This window comes from Homarus americanus, unplaced genomic scaffold (genome assembly GCF_018991925.1).
Source record: "Homarus americanus isolate GMGI-L3 unplaced genomic scaffold, GMGI_Hamer_2.0 scaffold4896, whole genome shotgun sequence".
Taxonomy (NCBI): domain Eukaryota; kingdom Metazoa; phylum Arthropoda; class Malacostraca; order Decapoda; family Nephropidae; genus Homarus; species Homarus americanus.
In genome coordinates this window covers 7,954,246-7,979,607 of record NW_024749657.1, presented here as the reverse complement: position 1 = coordinate 7,979,607, position 25,362 = coordinate 7,954,246, and the positions used below count along the sequence as shown (strand labels likewise).

The 25,362-nt window shown below is 34.9% G+C and overlaps 1 protein-coding gene across 1 annotated transcript in view; it reads left to right on the top strand.

Annotated features, from left to right (window-relative positions):
• Positions 1–25,362, top strand: part of LOC121853601 (muscle calcium channel subunit alpha-1-like) — a gene marked incomplete in the record, with an annotated part of 305,963 nt that overhangs the window by 115,725 nt on the left and 164,876 nt on the right. Inside the window, 3 exon segments of the mRNA XM_042347854.1 lie at positions 7,164–7,374; positions 9,828–9,948; positions 10,474–10,574. Coding sequence (XP_042203788.1) covers positions 7,164–7,374; positions 9,828–9,948; positions 10,474–10,574 — 433 coding nt within the window.

The window sequence follows — 25,362 nt, the reverse complement described above, 5'->3', positions numbered from 1 at the left end:
ATGTGCTTATACAGTATACAAAATGAATCTTAACATCACGTTGATTCACAATGCTTAATATCAAGTCACTCTGCATGTAAAATAAGTTGTCAGGCTCATGTGGGTTACCACTTTCACATATGAAATGACTTCACATTGAAGAATCATTTTAGGCATTACAGTATAATATAATACCTTTAGACCTCATTGATTTGCCCATATAATCTATCAATCTCTTTCTTAATGTCAGCCAAACTTGATCTATTAATCCATTTGGATATACCAAATACCTTTCCTGTCCTTTACACTGTCACCTTATAACACCAGCTAGAACCTCTTGTTAGAACCGATTCTGCCCATACAGTGCCTTGTACAATGTGTTGAAGTATACTGTACTGACCACCATGATGATTACAGGCCAACCCACTGTTCTGAGTTCAGTTTTTAGCTGACTGTTTTAGTGGATGGTGGCTCCACTTCATCAACATCAACATGATTTTACTTGAAGGTGGTCGTGTTTTTGCTTTTGTCTTTCTAACTTGAAGAGGCTCCTGGTTCCTCTTTCCTTCTTGACTTGAAGGAGCTTCTGGTTCTTCTTTCCTTCTTGACTTGAAGGAGCTTCTGGTTCTTTTGTTTCTTACTTGAAGGAGCTTCTGGCTCTTCCTTTCGTCCTGGTAGGGAAAATGCATTTTTTTGTTGACAATGCATTGACTGTCGCCTGTAGAAATAAAGTGGGAATCCTCAAGATCTCTTCCCTTATTGGTAACTTTGTTTTTCCACAATTTATATCCAGATATTCTGTACATCACCTCAATCTTCTGCAAAGTAAGTATATGTACAGTACTGCACTTTTTTTTGCCTTCTGTTTATTATGCATTATTTTCTGAATTTTCTTTATTTTGGAATTCTTGTAGCTTTCTCATATCTCCATTATTGTTATTTTGAGGTGAATTTCAGCATCTTATCAAAACAGATGTGGGACTTTGGAAATTTGGGCTAATTTGACAATTCACATTTCTTGACTCTTACCCTGGGCCATAAGGTGGGTTTTTTAAATTTATTCCTCTGCTTTATCATTTTACTGTCAGAACCAGAGAGATTGTCCCAAAAATTTACATTGTCTGTCAGGTATTTTCAAGGGATACTTTCCCATAGATTAAACTTGCTAGTCATGAAATGGGCAAAGTTATGAAATTTTCAACTTTTTCTTTCATGGTGAATATATTTTGTGAAGGCTTATACAGTATATATAAGTTTTCCAAGGTGATGCTTTTAATTTTTTCTGTTTATGAGAGTATCCGAAGTTTTTCCAGGTAAGCATTATCAGGTCCGAAAAGCCTCTCTGCTCTTTTGTCTACAACTCAAACCCTAACCCCAGTGGTTCCTCTGGCTGTTTCAGGTATTGGCGGTCCATGAGCAACTTGGTCCACTCCCTCGTGTCCCAGTGTCGATCCATCATGTCACTCCTAGTTGTACTGTTCCTCTTCATCTTTATTTTTACCCTACTTGGGATGCAGATATTTGGTGGTAAATTCTCCTCAGAACAACGGAGTAATTTTAATTCATTTTGGGCAGCCTTGTTGACAGTGTTCCAGGTACATATGCCAGGGAAGAGACTTTACTTAAGGAATGGAAGGTTGAAGATGAATTTGAATACTGGCTTACTTGCAAGGAATTTTTAATTTCATGTACTGTACACATATACATAACAGTATTGTCCAGTACAGAGTCTTTAAAAAATCTTTGAATACATTTGACGTATTTACATTCTGTTGACTTTATAGTTTTAGTTACTAATATTGGAATTGATAATATGCAGTAAGCCAGAAGGAAGAGTTTCATCTGCATTAAAGCCAACTTCATTAATGGTTTTGCATCTGCCTCTAGCAACATTATTAGTGACATTGATTGCCAGGTGCTGGTGGTTGCATTATCCAGCCAAAACTCCTAATCATTGCTTATTAAAGATAGATACACTGTCATTGCCTGCCAGCAATACACCTAACAAAGTGGAATACAGTATTTAATGACCTATGGGACATCAGTTCAAGATTCATACTACTATAACACCCTGGTTGCAGCCTGCCTTTGCCAGTGAGTCCAAACATGTTGAGCAGTAGGTGGCATCAACCATGCCAACACTGTTTTTCCTACAAAGAAGCTCCTCACCCTATCAGACCAGTTTTTCTTCTTTCATTCCAGTGGTTTGTCTCAGGATCTCCTGTATCCTCATTACTGGTCATTTAGAATCTCAAAAGTCAGAAAATTAATGACTCCAAGGTCACAAATAAAGGACTGAAGTATGAAATACTCTTTGTTGATCAAGGGAAGAAATGAGTGACCTTATTTCCCATCCTTCTTCCTAGATTGGATTGTAAATCAACATAAAATACAAGATTAATTAAATTAACTTTATTTTATGGTAAAAAGCATTTCAAAATACAAGATTCATCCAAGAGTTTTGGCCTCTGACATGAACCCTCAATTGTCCAAAGGTGACTACATGTACTTTAGTAAATGGGGTTGGTTCACAGGTTCAAATCTGATTGAACTGAGTGAGGAGTTGCTGTATAGTAAAATCATTGTCTTTATGGATGATGTATCCTGCCACCAAACATATTAAAGCCCTCTGGCTGAGGTAAGGTCTGCCAGGCAATGACTTAGAGGTATTAATTTTACTTGCCATCCATTTCATTCTTTTTGTCATGAAGTGGGATTTATTCACCAATCCTACATTTTTCCTCTTCATAAACCCTTTCACTGTGGTGTTCTTAAGGCCCATCACCCATCTTTTTTGTGGATCTTTTTTGATAATAGAAAGAATATGTATCTAACATTTTGATTCACGTTGAATAGAATAGTAACTGGTACTCAGAATGGTAGGATATTACTTATATCTGGTAGATGTCCAAATTTTATATCCCTGTCTGTATTGATAGCATATAATGTAAGTTGTCATATGTTTTGTTTCCTCTTGCATTATCTTGTATTTTTACCAATTTTATCATATTTTTGCAGACTTTCGGTACATAAATACAGTATAATACTGCATATTTGATTTACAATAAGTATTGAAGATATGAATATAGACACAAGTTATATTTTTAAAACTTTCCTCCTCACATTTTTTTTTCTTTTTCCATTAAGATATTTTTAGTACCACAACCCATATATGTGTTAAGGAAGAAACAGTCCATACTTACTGCTTCCCACACATCAATTTTCATCTTTGTAATCAATATCTTCTTCAGTATTTCACTATCGCTGCTGTCACTTTCTTCTCACTCTCTCATTCTGGATAAAGCCAATCACCATCATTTGAAAGCTCACTCAAGACATCTGAATCAATTTGTGTCAATAATTCCATAATATTGGAGGTATCTAGTGATGCCCCACAAGTGCCACATTGTCCTACTGCCTTTTGTTTTTTCTCTCTCCACTTATCAGTTTATTAGCCTGTTCTTTGTTACTTTATTATGAACTTTAATGTCCAGTGTTAGTACAGGAGGAAACAAGGGTACCCAGAGGAAACCAGTGATGTTTAGTAGGGACACACTGGCTAACACCCTTCCCATGTGTGTCCTGAGTCAGATCTTGCGCCTGTGATGTAGTGGTAAGAGCTTTATGGCATCTTCATAAAAAACTGACCTCCAGAGACAGTGAATATAAGAACCAGTACATGGCAAGATTGCATAGGTTATAATAGACATAGAAACCTTTATTTTATTTTTCACGTGTTGAGGTTCTACATTTTGTTAGCTAACCACAGAGACAGTTTCTCTTTTGGGGGAGCCACAGTGAAAGGGTTAAGTAATAATGTTAGGATACATTTGTTGTCATCATGTTTAAGTCTTGGTTTTCTGAAAAAATCTCATTTAATGACCTTATATTGTACATAAATAACCTTTTGCAATTAACATATTTCATGTCAGTAGAGAACTGTACAGAGAGCTGCATAAACTGTACAGTACTAAACTTTCGTCACATAAAATCTTCACTCATGAATTACTGTATATCACTTGTATTGTCATAACAATGGGTATAAATTTTCATATGATTTCATAGATAAAGTAATTAACTTCATTTCTTAACTGTGAACTCATATTTGTAATATTTTGATCTTGTACATTATCAAGTTATTTTTACCTTTGCTGTTATTACAGTGGTCATTATTGACTGTTAAATGGACCAAGCATGTTATTGTTGGAAATTCATAAATTGATTAGTTTTTACTAATGACTCGTATGCTTTAAAAATTTATACAGATGAATGTACACCATAACTAATTAAAGAGTCAATTGATATGTACAGGAATGTAAATTTCCCATAAGAAACTAACTAAAGATTTATTGTGTATAAATACTGTACCCTGTATATACTGCATATGATCATATTTTTTTTTTTTTTTTTTTACTGTACTTTATGTCTACTTGGATTCTCACTCAGTGTTAGGAACGACATAGAAACTTTACTGAATATTCTTCATGCAAATTTCAGATGTTAATAACTAACTTCCAACTCAAGAAAAAACAAAAGTTTTCTGTAACTGTTGAACCTGTCATATAAGGGCTTACCTTAGGTTGAGACAGTTCAGTATATCTACAGGAACAAATCCAACAAGAAAACTCGGTTATGATTGACAATTTTTTAACTTTTTTTTTCAATGGCTCTAATGGGAAGGATTTGGATAATGCACCTCAATACAAGGGCCTTCATACACCAGTCAGTAATGGTTTCAGAGAGGACTTGAATATTTTTGAAGAACTAAGAACACTATTTTATTAATACTGTATTTTACCCATTTCAACCATTAATTAATCTCATCATCATTTTTCAAAACCAATTTCTACTCAGTTATACCACCTTAGGAATAATTTGCATAGTTTTACTGTTAATTGTTCCTATTACAATATTAGGGTAAAAATCTTTAATATATTAATGTGATTAATTATCTGGCTTTTAGGCTTTCAGAGTGAGTCTGCATTTCTCTCTTCAGTCACTTTCAGATGACGACAAGCAGAGCTCCAGATTTTTATTTAATGTTTTAGCTTTTCCTTTTTAACTTCTCCTTATGATCCTTGTATATTAAAGCTTGACAGGAAAGCATGATGAGGGAATACCATATACCAGTTATTTTTTTCTGTCATACAAACAAATTTACCACCCATGAGCAACACAGTTAAGGCTTAGAAATATATCCTGTTTCAAAGGTTCCAGCATGCTGACTGTCAAAGCTTCATGGCCACTGGAGAAAACTGGAACCTGGCTGAATGGACTGCCAAACAACCTGAAATTTATAAAGAAAATTTATTTTAAATCTATGCCTGGATTTCCTTTACTCATTCACAATGATACAGCAAATATGTTCTAATAGATATTTATAGTAAAGCCAGTCTTTAGTTCAGTAATGTTGAATATATACAGTAGACAAGTAGTCAGGGTGAACAAAGTACTGATAAAAGCTACTTCAGTAAAAGTGCTTACAAGTTGTAAAAATAAAACCAACACCAAAGTACGTTAGTGGAGTTGAAGGAGGGGGGTGGGGGGCAGTTGCATATCAGGGTATCAACATTTGATTATACTGTATGAGTAACCTCAACTCATAATTGGTTCAGAACCAATTTTTTCTTTCTGATACTATCTTCTTCTGTACACAGTATCAATATGTGTTACTTCCCTAATTCATATTATTTCTATGTCTATGAAAGTTCAAAATACTTTAATATATACAGTAATGACTTGCCTGTGCAGTTTCTTTCCTCTGTTTTACAAGAATTGTGGTGGTAATCAACAGGTTTTACAGTGATGTGTTTAGTTGAACTGACTCATTTTGGTGTGTTATACATATTTTTCCATAGCACTTCCAAATATGCTTACACCTATGACTAGGATTTTATAGACATTTTATGTGAATAAAAATATAAACTTGAAACTAACAACATTGGGGAAGTTAAGCAACAAATGTAAACAATATTCACTTTGCTTAGTAAAAAATTAAACACAAGCAAAAAGTGTGCAGAATGAAACAGGATTTTATAGTACAGGTATAATTAAAAATTCCCAAGATGAAAAAGTATAAGAACAACACTTAATTATCCTTTCAAAGCCTGTTCACTGGACTTCAGTTGGAAGGAGTTGACAGTGTCCATGAGTAGGGAATATGAGTGGTGGAGCCCCTTTTTGCATGTGATTGGATGAGTTTTGAAGCCAATGAGGTCAAGAGTCTGAGGACCTCTGACCTGATTGTTTCATCAGTCCCTAACACAATCAGTGAGAGGACATCACTGCATCATCACTTTATGCTATACAGTACAGTACAGTATATTGTTTGCATGGATAATATATTCTACTTTCAAGTATTGCACAACTCCTTGGTAATGGCAGGCTTTGCCTAAGGCTCTTTGGCAATGGTTTGTCTCTTTCAGGTCACTTGTAAGATTCCAGAGCCATAACGTCATGTAAATATTTCATTTTTATTAATGGCATCCATAATGAGTAAATCTTAGTTAGTTTGACTTCCTGCTCCTTTGTCTCACTCATGTTACCAGACTTTTGTGTCAAGTGTTCAACAACTCTTTCATGGTTACCAGTATCTACAATATATTCCTTATAATTGTCAATGCAACTTGGTAATGATATTTCACCATAACAAAAATGTAGATTCGTAGTGGTAACTAAAGGATGAATACTGTGGTAAGGTTTATCTTAGTTGTATTGCTTGATAAGGCCTGGTGTTAGCTGGGAACAAAGGTTAGATGAAATTTAGATTCTGTATTAACCAAATGACACGGCATCTCAACAACTTACGGTATATCATTGGATTTGTAAGATATAAATGAATTCAATTATAGTTTTAAATTCCAAGGACGATGACATATTTTTTGTTGAGCATGTCAGCATATCGAAGGGGTCAAACAAGGATATCCTTATAAATACAGGGGTAAGACTCGCTTCCCATGAGGTGTTAGCACCATTTGTGATGTAGATTTTACTTCCTCCTATGTTCTGTATAATTTACATCACATAAAAATCTTTTAAAATGGCAACTACATCTGAATCTTTCATCAGATAAGGCCACAATCTCTATGAGCTTCTAAGGTTTCTCATTAACTTTTCTTGCTATAAAAGCTACATTTTGTGTAAGCTTATTGACTCTGCCCCAACATGTATATCCCTTGTTGCAGATACTGGCGGTCACTCTCCAACCTGGTTGCTTCCCTCCTCAACTCCATCCAGTCGATCGCCTCTTTGCTGCTCCTGCTCTTCCTCTTTATCATTATCTTTGCTCTCCTGGGCATGCAAGTCTTCGGTGGCCGCTTTAACTTTAACCCGACTGAGGATAAACCGCGTCATAACTTTGACAACTTCGTTCAGGCCATGTTGACGGTGTTCCAGGTAGACTCCGAGCTGTAGTGCTGCCCTGATTCCAGTCCAGATGTGCATTATCAGTTATTGAAGTTTCTTTGCAGCTTTTAATATTTTATTTTTATCAGTCATCTTATGTGTGTCTTCTTTCTGTATCTGCATGTTTTATTCTTTTATTGTAATTAACCCTTTTTTATTAGATGTCAAATGCTGAATTATTGATGAGTTACTGTTCCCAGATACACACTCATCTCCTAGTTTTTTCTTTATTCATAAGGCACACGAGCACATTGAAATGACATTTTAGCAAAATCTGTGGTTACCAGTACTGTAGAGTACTTCCATATAACACTTCACAATATGAAACAGTCATATCAGTAAAAACAATTGTTGACAACCAGACTTAGTCTGATTTTCTTGAAACAATCCACATAAGAGGGATTATGTCCACTTGCCTGTACCTGTAGATTCGCTTCTTCGGACTTTTGCTTTTTTTTGGACTAGGGTCTGCCCTAATTAGTCCGGTGCATCAAGGTACTACAGTGTATACAACGTAAATGGATACCAACACCATGCCAGTTATCAGCGGGATCTTACATCGAATGGAGTGAGGAATTATTGGGGAGACATCACAAGATACGAGAGCTGCTATCATTGCCCTTCACAGCGAGGGTATATGTAATGAGGGTGTACATAACGCTGTGGTGAGTGAACCCACAGTATCACCATAGGTTAGGCGCCATTAAACAACTGGTGCCACACTGAAACTTACAACCACTATACGTGGATGGAGGGTTCTGTTGCTTGCAAGTCCCTTGATTTGAAACCTTATTTCAGTGTTAAACCAATGTAATTTATAAATCAGTAACATGACAGATCCCATGTAGACCGATATACAGTATTGTATATTGCTGTAGCTGTTCACTCTAATATCAAGTTCTATTTGCTTAGTCACTCTTCATAAATCAGACATACTATATCATGAACAATATGAGAATATGAGTAAGCATATGGTGAAACTCCGTATGAATGAAACTCCGTTAGTACAACAACGTTATGGTGAAATGTCCGTTTTGAGATCTGTCTCAATCTCGGTTATGATGTTCCAAAACATTTCATTTAATATATATTTCACTGTTATTGTAATCATAAGTCAGTGGCTTGTTTACATATGCCTTGCTTCTACCCAGCACGATACTTAGATTATTATAGCTTAATGGATTTCTTGTTATATTTAAGTATTTAGTATGCCATACAAGGACGACTCCCTCCCCCAATCTTACCACTATCTCTAGCTGTTGCTGATATGGCCAGCAGGCGTACCAATTTATGATGTTGCACTGGAAATCATATCAAAACATTTCGTCTAACATTTCAAATTGTAATGATGGAAAATATAACGATACTGTTTTGTGGGAACTGTACCTAGCAGGTGTTGTTGAAAGAGAACATAGTCAGGGAAGACTGGGTACAACCGACAACATTGAACTTGGTAATGGGCGGCTGACATTTAGGAGGTTGACAGAACAGAGATTTTAGTCTTCGGTTTTAGTTAGTATGTACAATATAAAGAAAATTTTATAATTTTTATCCTCCTTTTGTCAGATATATTTTTTACTACCCTTCTTTTATGTTGCTTTTTAACTTGTAGGTCCTGTGTGTGTACATATGAGAATGGCAAATAGGATCATGTTGATTCTGCACTAGTTATAATTATTTTGATTTTTAACTTAAATGGGAATACCCTGTACTACATGCATGGATATTTATGATATATATATAATGTGTTTCTCAGCATTTATTAACTTAAATACCTTTACTTGCAATTACATTTGAACCTTTTCATATTCTGCATGTTCAATGCATGTTGAGATAAACATTAGTAATAGTGAACGCTTTAACTGTCAAACCCAATTTATGTATCGAGCATATATCTAAAGCATATACTGTATAGATATTTCATTACCATATAAAGATCAGATATATTTATAGTACAATGAGTTGCTTTCCAGTGTAGAATCAGTTTTAGATTAAGTAGATGGCAAACAAAATATATAACTCAGGAAGAAATTTTGTAAGGTTATGTACAGTAACTTGAGTTCATCATCTTCATTACCAGAAATATCGTGTCATATGGAAAAGATAAATAAGATTAGCCTTACTTTCTTCGGTAGATACTTGATGAATCGGTGGTAGTAACCCATCAGAAATCATTGTAAAAATTGATTGTTGTTTTACTTTTAACAATTTATGATTTTGGTTGAATTTTGATAGCTGCAAGTAATAACAACATTGTCATCAGTAATAGATTGTTGAAATACCTGTCGCCCTTAAGGAAAAATCACCTATAACAGCAGTGATAAGTATTGGTAATATTTATTGTCACAGTTTGATCAGCAGTAACCTTTCATAACTATTACTTAGAACCTACATCTCCAGAACTGACATTTGGTAACCACCGTGCCTGGCTTTTTCCCGAGCAGATCTTGACTGGAGAGGACTGGAACGTTGTGATGTATGATGGTATCCGTGCCTATGGTGGAGTAGCGACACCTGGAATCATTGCCTGTGTCTACTTTATCATCCTTTTCATCTGTGGTAACTGTATCCTTTACATATTACTTAACCTATGAGACTGTATAATTTGGTATGATCTTGTACACAATTCAAATGAACATAAAAAATATTAGGATAGATTCTTTCCGTGAGTCAGTATCCTGCTGACAAAGTCCGCTCTATGTTGAGGGTAAAACTGTTAGGGCTTTTCATCAGCAATTGATATCATAATACATTTAATTTATGGATGATTGATTTTCTGTACGTATTGCATTAAGGTTACATGGATACTATCTAACGTGGGATTTGGCAATTGCGTGGATACAGTGCTTGCCTCTTGTCTCAGGGTTGCTGATGGGATCCTGGGGCACACATTTATTCAGATCAATATTATCTCCATACGGATATAACTCAAATAGGCAAATAGTCATTATTGAATTATAGCCCATAGAAAAGTAATTTATTTATGTATTTTAAGTTCAGGATTTTTGTTAAGATAAAAAAGTACCTAGAATGCTATACTACTTATTACTATGTGAAGTTGTGTCTGCTATTCCTTGACTCCTACATCAGATATCCTACTGAATGTCTTCTTGGCTATTGCTGTCGACAACTTGGCTGATGCAGATGCTCTCGGAGATGCTGAGGAAGAGGAAGGAAAGGAGGGGGAAGAGGTAAGCTTAAGTTATCAGAAAGAAGAAGTGAGTTAAGAAAAAGATATACAGAATATTGAAAAAGAGAGAGACATAATAGAGGGAATAATTAAATGGATTCAGGGAAAGTAGTGAAGGAAAGTGAATGGAAGAGAGGAATAAGTGATAATTAAGTAGGAGAGAACCAAGGAAGGAAGATAGATATAATGGGAGGGAGGGGAAAGGAGAAGGGACAGAACAAAGAAATGAATGGTAATGGAAATTGAGGGAAAGTGAGACATAAAGGTAAGTTAAATGATAAGAGTTTTGAGAGGAGTAACTTTTATAAAAGGAGAGAGAGAGTGAGGGGCAGTGAAGGGGTGTTGGTGATGTTGGGAGAAAAAGAAAATAAGAGATGCTTTTAGAAGATCATTTAAAGGGAATGTTAATTATTAGAAGAGAAACTCAGAAATGTCTGAGAAAGTTTTGAGCAATCATAAAAAAGTTAATCTGTGCAAAAGAGAAGAGGATTTGGATGAATTCAAGTCTTTCATAAAATATTTAGATACAAAATGGTGGATTGATCCTGAAGTCCTCATAAATAACTGAATTGGGATCACTCAATTCCACACATCCAATAAATCTAGGGGGATGTATCCCTAGGGCTTTATTGTAAATAAAATTATACCTGTACTGTACCAACTAAGTTCATAGGTTATATGTAACCTATCAATTTATTTTTAAGATTAAATGCCATAAATGACTCAAGGTTTACTCCAGCTGAATCTCTAGGATAGAGCCCACTTGTCACCTTAGAAAGAGCAACAAAAGGCTGTTGAAACAGCTTATTCTTCCATCTGTAAATGGATTGCCATGGATCCTTCAAAGAAATAGCAGTTTTTCTTTAAAGCAGATGATATATTGAGTTTTGGATGAGAACACCATCATCTGGAACTCTCTATTCATCTCTTGCATCATAAAATGGATTTTGATAGGATCAATCACTTCATTGCTGGCAGAATTCATCTAGTGACAGTCAACTGTCTTGCTTTTCTCATCTTATTTTAATGCCTTCTTAAGTCAGATAAATAATTATATGCACTATTACCGCATTCTGTTTTGCTTGATAGTAGCAATTGCTACATGGTCATTTGTGATATTTGAAAGTTGGATTCTTAAACAATTGTATGATTGTTTACCAAGTTGTAGGTAATGCCTTATTTTGACCAGTAATTTAATAAAATTTTCTTTTACTATAAATTTGGGATTGCTATTGTATCAAATGTGTTTAAGAATTTTTCCTTACAGTATATTGTTACTTGGACAGTTTTATAATCATTAGTACATACTGGAAGAATATTCCCAAACCCAAATAGTTTTTGGTGGATTGATTGACCAGCAGGATAACCATCATAAACAGAAGAGCCAGTGTACAGTATAATGATGTGCATATATGATTTATTTTATGGAAGAGCTTTTGTGGTTCTTTGTTTTACACTACAGTATATGACTCTTGGCTAACCCATTGGGGCTTGAGTCACAGATATTATGAAAATATTGAGAGGGTAAATTAATTTTGTTAAAACCAGTCCTTACCCTCAAAATTCTGACATAATCTCCTTATATAGATGCTTTCTCCTAAGAAAATAGTCTGGACACCAAGTCCACATCATCATGCAAGTAGTCCAGCATAGGACGTGGCATCCAAATCAGGCACTCAGTTTAAACAACTTTCTTTATCTTACTTTAGGAACAAAAACCCCAGAATTACAAAAAAAATAGGGAGCCTATGCTGAACAAGGGTAGTAAACAGTGTTGTCTAGACTACTGATGTGTGTATGTAGTTTAATTTTTGAAGAGCTTTTGGTGTATATTCAATAGAACATATAAGATATTAATTAAGGAAACAAGATTGGTTTACACTTTACAGTAAGTCTAAGTGATGACAAGATAAGAAACAGCGGTTGGTGACTGAGTACTCTACTTTAATAGAGTAAAAAGGAATCGTAATTGGAGGTTATTATTATGACCATGATTCTTCTGATTCTACATTGCTTCTACCACAGCACATAAGCCTTAAGCACATTCACAAGAAGACTGTGTTATCAATTTTGGCACCTGGATTATTGGCCCACCACAAGAAGAAAATGATGAGGACATGATGCGACACTGAACAATGTTGAAGATGATAGTGATGACTAATACAGTGATTATGATAAGGTACCTGCTTCATTGACTCACTGCAAGAGGAGAATGATATAAGGACAGTGATGCTGTACCAGACATTATTGGTGGTTGTTTTGATTTATTGGTTCCCTGAAGAAAGTGTACAGTACATGCTTAGTGTCATTTTATAATATATTGGAGATTTTTTTATTTTTATTGTCAGCAGTTGACAATATCCACAGCAATAACACATAACCAATGCTGGATAACTTGTCATTATGGTACAGTTCTATAACTTTATTGCTTACATGGTTTTGTATCATTTCATAGTTTTATTGAAAAATGTCTTCCATAAACTTAATTAAAGTGAAATTCTTTTAAGAAATAAATTGAAATAGTTTAATGAAATTAGTCACATAAATAACATTCTAACATTAGCATGAAAACAAACAAACTTTCATCTTTTAATGCTTGCTAGAGATTGGAGGATATTTGCCATTTTACCTTTTGGAGCAAAAAGTGTGTTGTACAGTGATGTATGATAGTGAATAATCCCAGAGTACAAACCTAGTTCCATAATGATAAGTGTGCAGTAAACTGTGTACTGTAGTGTAGAAATTTCAATAAATACATCAGCAGCTTACAAGTGATTAATGCTAACAACTTATGGTTACATAATTGTATTTCATATTATGTTTTCACAGTTTTATCTTGTACATAAAATTTACCAGTTATTATAATGGTAAATTGTGTGCTATAAAGACAATTGAAAATACTGTACAAACAAATGTAAACTGTAATTGGCCTGAAACATATTTGTTCGAACATGAACATCAGAAGAGATAACCAAGTTTACTGTCAGAGTCCTCAATCTGTCCCCAAAAAGAAGCTCATATTTCTGTTTAGCACAATTAGATTACATAGACTATATTGTAAACTGATAGAAATGCTTTAATTTTAATAAGTATCTGAGATACTCTAGGATACTCCACTACTTATCTTCTTATAAACTTGATCTCCTAAATTATTGTCATACCCTTACAACTGACACCAGTAGTCTGTCCATACCTACTGTATTTACTGGTACAGTTACACTCATAATGCCTCAACAATTTTGAAGAAGTTAACTTTTTGTGGGCCATGTGTGTTTGGCATTTACCAGGTGAATGTTGCTGGTTTTCATAAATCATGTCAGAATAACAATATGAAAAAGCTCTCTAATGTTAAGAAATATTTAAGTTATTAATGTTAAGATTACAGTTCTCATTACTTACATGACCCTCCCATTACAGCACTGTTATTTTGTTCAGGTAAAACATGTGTATACATTTTTTTTTTTTTTTTAGAAAATACATAAGATTTGTAGGATAATAATAGAAACTGCATCACCTGCCTGACTTAACAGTGGGAGATCTTACCCACTACTAAACAGAGAAAGAGACTTCACTTGCCACTCTCACAAGCCCTGATCTAACCTGCTAGTGTGCCTCACACTATGATCTTATCGCAGCTTAATGAGGATTACCCACCATCATTTTTTTCTGCAAGTGAAGTGTGTTTATAATTTCCATTTATACTTGCAGTAATTTCTTTGTTAGATTGCATAGAATAGATAGCTGGTGATATGTGAACAAGTAAACTTAGAACAGTGAGCAAGTACATTATACAAAAAAGAATTTGTCATGTACAAAAGAAACAAAGAAAAAGTCTTTAGGCTCCATGTTTCAAATAACTTCTAATGTAATGTACTGTACTGTACTCATATTTTTATTTGATTTGTTTTTCATTCATATTTTGTTTTAAAAGCTTTATTCAAAGTTTCAAGTAAAGTACAATACCATTTATGTAAGAAAAATGCCACAAGATATAACCCTAACTAATAACATTAAACTCATAGTAATTTTGGGGTGGTGCTGTATCAGAATGACAGATATGTTCCAGATGACTGTGACCCTAATTTTAGCTGATTTACCAACATCACTTGTCTATTTTACTCATAGAATGATTCCTGCAGCTCTATGGTAACAGTATTGTGGTAAGAGGTTAAATTATTACATTCACTTGCATACAGGACTTGAGGAGTAGGTACGTACAAATAAGGAGAGAAGTTATGGCTGGGAGGTAGAAGGGTAACTTTCAGGGGATTTTGAAAAGGATTATTTTAATATTCTTACCCAAATTAATAACATGCATTTTTTTTTAATACCACCAGAGCAGCAGCAGCATTTATATGACTTTCTTTTTGTTTTGTTTTTCCCTCCTAGTGCTGTAGGGTATAACAAAATATTCAGTCACCCAAGCTAAACTAACAACAAAACAAAGTGAAGAGCGTCAGTGAGCATGTGACTGGACAGGTCCCACATGAGTGCAGTGTCACTATCTGCAAGCATATGAATGTATAGTAAGCTCAAACTTATGGTATTGTACTATAATTAGATGTACACATCTGCAAACATACATACACTGAATGTACACTCTCACCAAAAACTTCTTGAAAGTTATAAGCACTATGCAATCTGAAAAGTGAACAAAGAATCTGAAACCATTCCGAGATGACATGCCCCATTATGCTCATTCTCACATCCATCGTGCTCAGGTGTTCGAGAAGTTTTTATTGAGAGTATACATTAAATGGGCATGGACTGTAAATTCACTTGGTTAGTATGTCAATTGTAGCCTGTTACATATGTTCGTTTTAAGGGTGTTATGTACCAGAGGAGGCTGGAAGTCAATTCAACCAATGAAAATAGTGCTTAAAAGTGGCACATACTGTGAGCCAATGAGAATCCTGTTTTGGCTTAGTCCCACACATCTCTGTGTTTTTAAGCATCATCTCATGCAGAGGGATTTTATACAGCATTTATTTTGCAGTTTTTGTGGCTATATATACCGTACATTATGTAGTTCAAAATGAATTCATCAGAGTTGTGTGGCACATGGTCCTTCAGGCTGCTCTGGAAAGTAAGACATGTTGAACAGTGGAAAAATGAAGTTTACCAGCCAGCACACAAAGGAATCTGTTGCTGCCCTTTGCTATTGGACTTCATGAAAGTGTTGTTGTTTTGATTAAGCTTGGTTAAGATGAGATAAAAGGGATATTTGAGGAAATTTTGAAGATTGGTGACATTGAAAAAGAGAATGTGCAGTAATAGTAAATTCATCCCGCCATCATCAGACAAAGCAAGAGAGCATCACCATTGCATGTAAGTACCACTAATAATTTTATTTTATATTTACCCACAGAATAATTATGTGGGCTATTTTTTTCCATAGCATACTGTGTTGAAAATTAATTCTCATATTTTATTATGGTATTATTATTATTATTATTATTATTATTAGTATTATTAGTACTGGTTGTACAGATAGACCCCTATTTCAGAAGCTTTGGTTTATGGGTTTTTAAGTTACTTCCCCTTTTAAAGAAAAATCCAACACTTTGGTTTACAAACAAAAACCGCGAAGTTAAATTTTTTGTTTTTCATATTTTTCCACAGCTTTGGAAGTTGGTGAAGTGGTTCTTGTACCAGAAATGGTCAGTTTACAGTACAGTTGGTGCTGGTACAGTACTTGTTTATCACCCTTAATTCATACTGTAAACCAAATGACCCATAAATGAAACCCTAAGTCCCACAGGCTGAGTCATAAGTGTTAGAAGAGAAGGCACTACATATAATAACTTTAGATAAGCTTATAGCAACTCACAGTATTTGATGGTAAATTTATGCATGAAAACTTTGCTGGAGCCTGAAATACGTAAATGCAATGGATTTTGTATACAAGGGACCCCCCAAATTCGCGGATTTTTATTTCATGGTCCTCTATTATTTTTGGATGACACCCTGGACGTACCCAAGAATGTCTGTGGGTGGTTTTAAAGTTGTCATCATTTTCGCGGTTGGGACAGGGAGCCATTCATTCTAGAGACAGTAATTTCCCTTACCTGTATTGTAAATATGTGTGTGTGTGTAGACACAGTTGCACAAAATGCATACAAACAAATAATACATTAATTGGAAAATCCTCTCACACATAATCAGAAACAAATTTATTAAAAATGTAAGTCTTCCCTTAAGTCCGTGCTTTATTATTTTATTAATAAAGCACAGACTTGCGGGTAGATTGTCACATTTTTAATAAATTTGTTTCTGATTATTTGTGAGAGTATTTTCTAATTAATGTATTATTTGTTTGTGTGTGTTTTGTGCAACTGTGTCTACACACACACACACATATATACAATACTGTACAGGTAAAAGAAATACTGTAATTGTATAAAGGGAATATACATTACTTTGTACACAAGTAAAAATGTACCCCTCCTCCTCCCGGTCTGCAAATGTTATTCACGGATTTGGCGATTCATGGCCATTTTGAGAACCTAACCCCTGCAAATTTTGGGAGGCCCCCTGTACTGTATAAACAAACAGGGTCCTAGACTTTGTGGTGATGGCAGTGCTACAGTGGTTCACTTGGTTACTTTTGTCACTGATTAAAATATGGAAATTGTTTGTATATTTGGAGAACCTCTAATACTTCACAAAGCATAACTATAAAATTATTAAAACAATTTAACTAATAACATACAGTACTGTATTTAGAGTAGTTAACTAAGCCAAACCATCACCTCAATTTTCAAATACTCTGATTTCTTTTGAGTATATAATTATTTCTGTACTGTACTGTAGTGCATGTATTTCACTTATTATTGCTTACATCAATATGATTATTAAAAACATGTTTTACAGCATTTTAAGATGTTTTGGCGATTTTTTGTTTAGGAATGTATCTCGGCTTTTATTATGGAAGTCTGTGGAAAAATGTGCCAAGATTTACAAATTTCAATTAATTTTTTTTTCAGGAAGAGAGTTATTTTGTAAATTGGGGTTTACTTGTACAGTACATTATTATTAACATTATCAATAATAATTTATAGATTACATCTTTACTTTTAGTATGCAAATGATGTTCATCAACTTCTAATCAATATGAAACAAAGTCATTTATTTTTAGTAAAGTACAGTATACTGTACAGTAGTTGGCAAAACTTCAGAGCCATTTTTTTCAAACTTTAATTTTACCAGATTTGTCAAATGTATGTCATTTCACCATTATCATCACCGCTTCTTACCGCATATGATTGTTAGCATGTCATTATTTTAGTTTTGTTTATATAGTGTAGAATATTTTTGCAGTAAACATGATTTTAGTTGAGTATTTTTCCATATTGTAGGTAAAGAATAAGCAATAATTGTTATATACACATTGATTTGTGTGTTTTATATTAGTAGATCATCTTTATTGCTACATCCAAGACAGTCAGAATTATATGCTTCCATACTAACATAGAGTTGGGTTTCTTCAAAACCTTTTGGGTTTGTGGAATTTTATATAAAGTATCCTTGACCTGTATAGTGCAGGATAGGAATGTTGAGGTGTCCTAGAACATCATTATTTATTAAATGTTACAAAAAAAATTTGGAAAAATATATAAGTTATTCAAAACCACAGTCAGTAACAGGCAGTCATACAGTGTTCAATCTCCAGGATATCCCATAGTTTTATGTTTTATTTCATAATAGAATCAGTAAAAAATATTATCAATTATTATTTAATGAATACTATACAGTTTACAAGCATGCCTCTTACAGCACTTTTGATACATTCATTAAGAATGGAGCATGAGTCCAATGGAAAAAATTTTCAACATCACCATTTTTCACCTATGAGTGTTATACAATGGAGTCTCGATACTTCACTGGTTAGGTACCAGAAGACATCATGATTTATCAAATTGTGAATTATAGTTTTAACATTTAAATGGAATAATTATTTAGGTTCCAGAGGCTAAAAAGTACACATAAACTATTCCAAAATTGCCTTGAAAAATTGATAGTTGGTTCCATAGGCATGGCAACCCATTAGGGACAGAGTGGATACAGCAGTTACAGCACACTGTATACTAAGCTTTCGGTACACAAAGAAGCAGCACGGCCTGTACTGCTCTCGACCGCATTCACTTCCCCAACCCATGGAGCAGGAAGTGAGTACTGTGTCCACTCAACTGCCACATACACCCAAAACTGCTTTAATGAACACTAAATATTGTACACAATACATAAAAAATACAGTAACATGTAAATCTTGTGCAAAGAATAGTTATATATTACATAAACAACTCCTTCCCTTCTCATAATCGTCCTACGGGTGACACCATTACGCCAACGTGGGGATAGGCAAACACCGGGGCTGGCTGCTTGGTCAGTTGTTTGCCTATGTAAACAAAGCACCAGGAATTTGATAGGACTCAATAACTCATCGGGTTAAGTGGGGATTTATTTTTTGTGGGGAAAATTGATTATTTACGATAATGTTTTATTATCCCAGCACTAAATGAACCTTAATAATATGGGAATTCTGGTGAAATTTATATTGTCATTATGAAGGGTTATGAGGTTCTGGGGGGTGACATAGTGCACTGAGAACAGAGGGGAGGGAAAGGAATTTTCCATTCTAGCCATCCTCCAGCCAGCCACTTTCAACTCTTAATTTTTCATATTTTATACTGTAGTTTTATATTATATATTTTTATATATTTAAGTCATATTAGAGCATTGAAATGATATTTCCACAACTTTTTTGGTTTCTTATGTAAATAAACGTTGCAGCAGCCTGCGCTCAGCCATGAATTATGAATATTTGACCATGAAATTAAAAAAAACAGAGATAGCAATAGAGGTACCCATAAATTTAAGAACATGAATTTGAATTTTGCAAATTATCACGACTCCACTGTATGAGGGCTTTATTGGGTATCAGTAATATCACTAATAATGGTATTGTATATATGATAAATGTATTAAAATGGTTTTTAGATAAAACTAATAATTTTTAATCGTAAAAAGACATGAAAAAAACAAGAAGTTACATACAATACTCACCATTTACAGATGATCTCATCAAAAGGAAAGTAACCAGCTTGAAAGAATTTAAAGCCCCTGGAGTGGACAGAGCACAGACCAAGGTGATAAAGAAGGTGGTAAATGAGATTTGCATCACACTCAGACTCTTATTCAGGAAATCCTTGGATCAAGGTAAAGTGCCTCTGGAATGAAAATTAGCCAACATCACCTCAGTATGCACGAAGAATAAGAAAAATGCAGCAAAAACTACAGGCCGATCAACCTAACGTAACATATATGCAAACTCTTTGAGAAAAGTCTGAGGGATGCCATCATCCATCACCTGAACAGACACAGTTTTATCAACACATCACAACACGGTTTCATGGAAAGAAAATTCTGTCTGACAAACTTACTTATGTATCTTGAAATGGTAACAGAATATGTGAACCAAGACTCACCAATAGATGCGTTATAAATAGATTTCTCTAAGGCGTTTGACAAAGTCCCACATGCGTGACTAGTCACAAAGATTCAGTCACATGACATTACAGGCAAGATTTTGCTGTGGATTAACAACTGGCTCAAAGACAGGTAACAAAGAGTAATAATGTATGGAGTGCATTCAGAATGGAAAAAAAGTTCTCGGTGGAGTACCACAAAGCTTTGCCCTTGGACCCAACTGGTTTCTTATCTACATAAGCGATATTGATGAAAATATATCGAGCCGCATTGTCAAGTTTGAGGACAAAATTACGAAATGCAAGACCTTATATGTAGGGTACAACAACCCTAAGCACAGCTATTCTATTAATAATACTTTCCTGGATACTGTCAATAAGGAGAAAGATCTAGGCATTGTGATAGATCATTCACTATATGCAGCGCAACAGGTGCGGTCAGTAGTGAGAAAAACACACTGTATAAAGCATACCTTCGAATACAAAGATAGGAAAATGCTTCTTCAACTGTGCAAATCTCAAGTGCGTCCCAGTGTGGATTACTGTATACTGGCATGGAAATACCTCCAGAAAGATCTAAGATCCCTGGAAAAGGTGCGACTAAGATGATTCCGGAACTATGTCATCTTGATTATCCATGTAGGACTAACAAACCTTCAGACAAGGCACAAGAACAGAACTGGGCTTTAAAGTAGCCCTTGACAAAATTATCAAGAACAATAGAGGGCTCCTACACAGGCCATTGGCCCCCTTCCTTTAGCATGGCCACCTCTAGTGGGTTTCTATTAGGTACATAATGTAAATGGCATACGTACAGGAATTGAATATGTTTATACTCACTCATCGCTTTTGTAACAAATAAAGATATTTCTGTAATGTACTGTACTTTATATATTAATATTTTTTCAGTGCTTATTCACCAGAAAAGACATGAAACTATTTCAGTGTACAGTAAATCTAAACAATATTGAGGGACCCACCCATTTTGTTTGCCCTGGACTTGAATGAATACAGATTCAAAACTAAGCAACATATATGTGCACTCCATTGTTATTATTGTAGCAGTATTTTTATTTTGAGATTTTGTTATTGAAGAATTCCCAGTGTGTTCTTATGGTGTTATGTATGTGCAGGCATCTGGTAATTCTACATATTGTAGTACTGTAAATAATAGATACATAAAATACTCTTTATTATATGAATTTTGTAGCTGTATTAAGTTATACAGTACAAACCAGGTGGTTTGTAGTTTTAGGTTCCTGTTATTACTGTTGTTTACCACGTTATCGGCTTTCTTATCAGTTAAGAGGGAAAATTAGCTCCGTTCCAGGATGGCCAAATTTTCACTTATACTGTACTGTACAGTGTTTAACTAGTGTCTAACGCTTAATAAACTCCCACCGCAATCCAATTATGCATTGCCTACCACCCTAGTCAGCCTGCGACGCCTTGAAAACATTCATTATGACACAGCGCTAAACATAGTGAAAAAAATCACCACTTGGGCTATGGTCTAGGTTAGTCAGCAGCTTGTTAGGACAGGTGAGGTGTGAAACGAGGTGCTGAGTGAGGACAGATCAATTAACATTGCCTATATTCCTGGGGAGGGGCAATAAGTCACTATGTGAGGTGTGTCCATGTGCTCTGGAGTGTGTGGAGGGATGTGTGTACAGTGTATGGACTACTGTATGTACATGTGTGTGGAGACTGTAGGGGTGTGTTTGTTGACTGTGTATATGTGTGCATGTATGTGGACTGTAGGTGTGCATGAAGGTGTGTGTGATGAGGTAACATGTTACTGGTCACTTGGTCAGATCACGGTAGTGGCCTAATTCAAGTGGGCTAACATGGAATTTACAGTATTTCGTATCATGCCAGGTCGAGTGAGTGCTCCACGTGGCGCAGTTGTCGGGCGAGGATTGCATCAAATAGCGGCCGCTGGCAACTCCCACTCCCGTGAGTTGTCGATTCTCACTACAGTATATCAGACTCACTATATATTTCTCGTTTAGTATATTACTGTACGGTGTACACAGTTAATTTGTATTTTAGCAGGGTTGTTCATAATATATTCGGTTTTATATGGAACTTAATCTCAGACTAGCCACGGTGATTTATTTTGTCAAAATAAGTTAGTTGCCACCACAGACATTACATCACCATCATGACAACATCACACTACTGCACATCATTACCATAAAACTAACACCACCACCACACTGCAACACAAACTTTACATCCCCATTGTGATCACACTACACTACCCCAATATCTCCATTATACCAACACCATCACCATATACAGTATACTGTACTATCACCACACCACCATCATGAATAGACCTCACTCTACAGTGACTGCCAACCCAACACAATACCTACATGAGAATGCAATGTCACCATCAGTCATCACCCAACAATCACCACCAAACATGTTGATACTGACTCACCACTTTACCACACATCTTTAGTAAACCAGTACCACCATGGTGAACCACCATTAAATCACATCACATTATCATCATGACCACATCTCATCACACCACAATCACTCTCCACATTATTATCAATATGCACATACTAGAATAGAACACCACACAGCAAATATAACTACACTTACCTTACAATCAACACTGAAGTTATACCAGGCCATGCTGCAGCACCAAAACATGATATTGTACTGTACCACATTACCATCACCCAACAATCACTGCCATACCAATTATTCATGTGATGATGTAACATGATCAGCTGCCCACTTTCACTTGTGTACTTGATGATGTAGCTTAACTTACATAGAGGTGATGCATGGGTTGCTGCCCATCTTCACTTGTCCAAGTGGCAATGTAACAGGATTAGCATAGGGGTGGTGTATGGGTCGCTTCCTGCCCTCATTTGTCCACGTGGTAGTGTTCTTACTGCTAACCTTCAGCAGTGGTAGCACAACTTGCTGCCGTCTCCTAACAATTGATAAGTGAATGTTTTCAACTAAGACAGATTCTCGATAAAATTTGATGCTAATTTGGGTCATTGCTCTTGTGCTTTAACTTAAGACAAACTATTAAGTGCATTTTTATAAGGAATACTCGATGCACAAACCTTAATGAATCTATCCCCTGATCTTGTGTTTCCATATTAGGTAGCTCTTCCAGATTATACAGTACTGTACAGTAAACCATCAGCAATAGGCAGTTTGTTATGACAATATTTGCATTAATACAATAAATGTTTACACTTGTTTGGCAAGTGACCCGGTACAGTATCACTATCGGCAGACTGTGCTGTTACATTATGCCACATATGAAGATGACTGTTTTGGAGAAGACTTCATATAAAGTAATTTAAAATTACTGTAAATTTATTCCCAGTAAATACTGTATTTTTATAATATAATACACACAATTGGTTTATGATGAAAATACATCAACTAAAACACATGGCTATCTCAGAAGTTGATAAACTTCTCCATTCTGAGTTGATTAATACTGTGCTGTATTTATTACTGAGTGGTACTTAGCTCACTATCTTTTCTTTGGTAGGACAACCTCAGTTATGTACTAAATCCAAGGTAAAGCAGTGCACATGCCTTAATAAGAAATAATTATGTGTGTCATCCTTATGATCTGGGCACTGACCAAAAGTTTATGGAAAGATTTGTTTTTTGAAACTTATTCTAGAGAAATAGTGAAGTGTCAATATGTTGGGACATTTATTGTTGGATCAAGAACCCTTTGTCAAAAATCCACTCTTCAGAATATCTGGGATTGATTGATAAGAAGAACATTTTAAATCGTGTCTGCTCCCACACAATTATTCTTGGGTCGTACACTGAGTCTAGTTTTGTGTCAGAGTGACTATGAATATGTTAGGGTTTGGACACTGATTAATGCTAATATTTCAAACTATTCTATTGTTAATTTCAATTTGCATCTTTCAAGACACCCATCATACACTATTCTATAATTGCAATTGGTGCTCTTCTCTATCCACTGATCATCTGGTGAGGACTTGAAATAACTTTTTGTTCCATCTCAAATTATAATTGTTCAGGAGTAGGTAAAGAAATGATAAAAACATGATGACTCCCTATGGTATGATTTTACACTAGCCTCACTATGCAAACTGAAGAAAACAATCAGGAAAAAAACAATTATTCTTGATAAGAATGTGCAGGAGGTAGTACTGAAGCAAGGTCAGTTGCAAGTCAGAAGTGACTGGAAATGATGTATTGGGAGTTGTTGTCTTTTTTATGGTTAGAGGACCTTGTCTTTGCTTGTTATTTCATCTCTTACCCTATCCCTTAGTTAATGAATTTGTATTTTCCTTAGAATTTCGGTGTCACTTTTATGAGGGAATGTATATTATACATACAGTATTCAGGTATTACTATAATAATGTAAATTATTATCACATATACTGGTTTTATGAACATTATGTAGCTATACTAGCATGCACCCTCTGGGTTTATGTATTGGATGACCAGGTTAATTCATCCTCGTCAGCTTCATGAAAAATATTTTATCAACTGGTTCCTCCTTCAAGGTGTGTCAGTTAGTTATGTAGTCAGGTGTTTCAGTTTAAACTGAAGAGTAATCACAGAGTTTATAGTTGCTCTTATGTAGTTTCTTTTTGCATCAATTTACACTAGACAGTGACCAAGCATCTGGCAGGGATTCAGTTGTCCAGCCACCAGTAAGATGAGAATATAGAACCTAGTTATAACCTTCTCAGTGTTATACAGTAATGTGCCAATTACTATACTGTAGATACTCATTTTAATCTTTCTTCTTTGCAAGAGATATGAAATTGTCGATTTTTTTTTAATTTGTTGCTTTATTTATATGATCTGTATTGAAGTAAGACAACAAAAGGTGCAAGAATGATGTGAATGGTAGACAGAATAAGTGCATTTATACTCTACTTGTGGATGGTATGTGAGTGAATAGTGAATTTGTGCTAGGTACAAGCCTGCTTCCTTCTGTTCATCATGGAGTAAGAGGCACTATTGCAAGATTTTAGAACTGGTCTGCCTTAGGGGGATATTGGGGTTAGAGACCACACCAGTGATGAAGTAGAGGAAAAGAAATAATAAATAAATAAAGACAAAAAGTAAAAGACAGTAATAAGGCACCGTATACTGTACTGTATATTAATAATAAAACTGAAAATACAATTTAAGACGTACTGAACAATACATTTAAAAAATCTTTCCTTGAATTTTCCTGTGATAATGGTATGTTTAAATAATGATGGTAGTTTTAATTTATCTAATACAGTAATTGTAATTTTTCACTTAGTATTA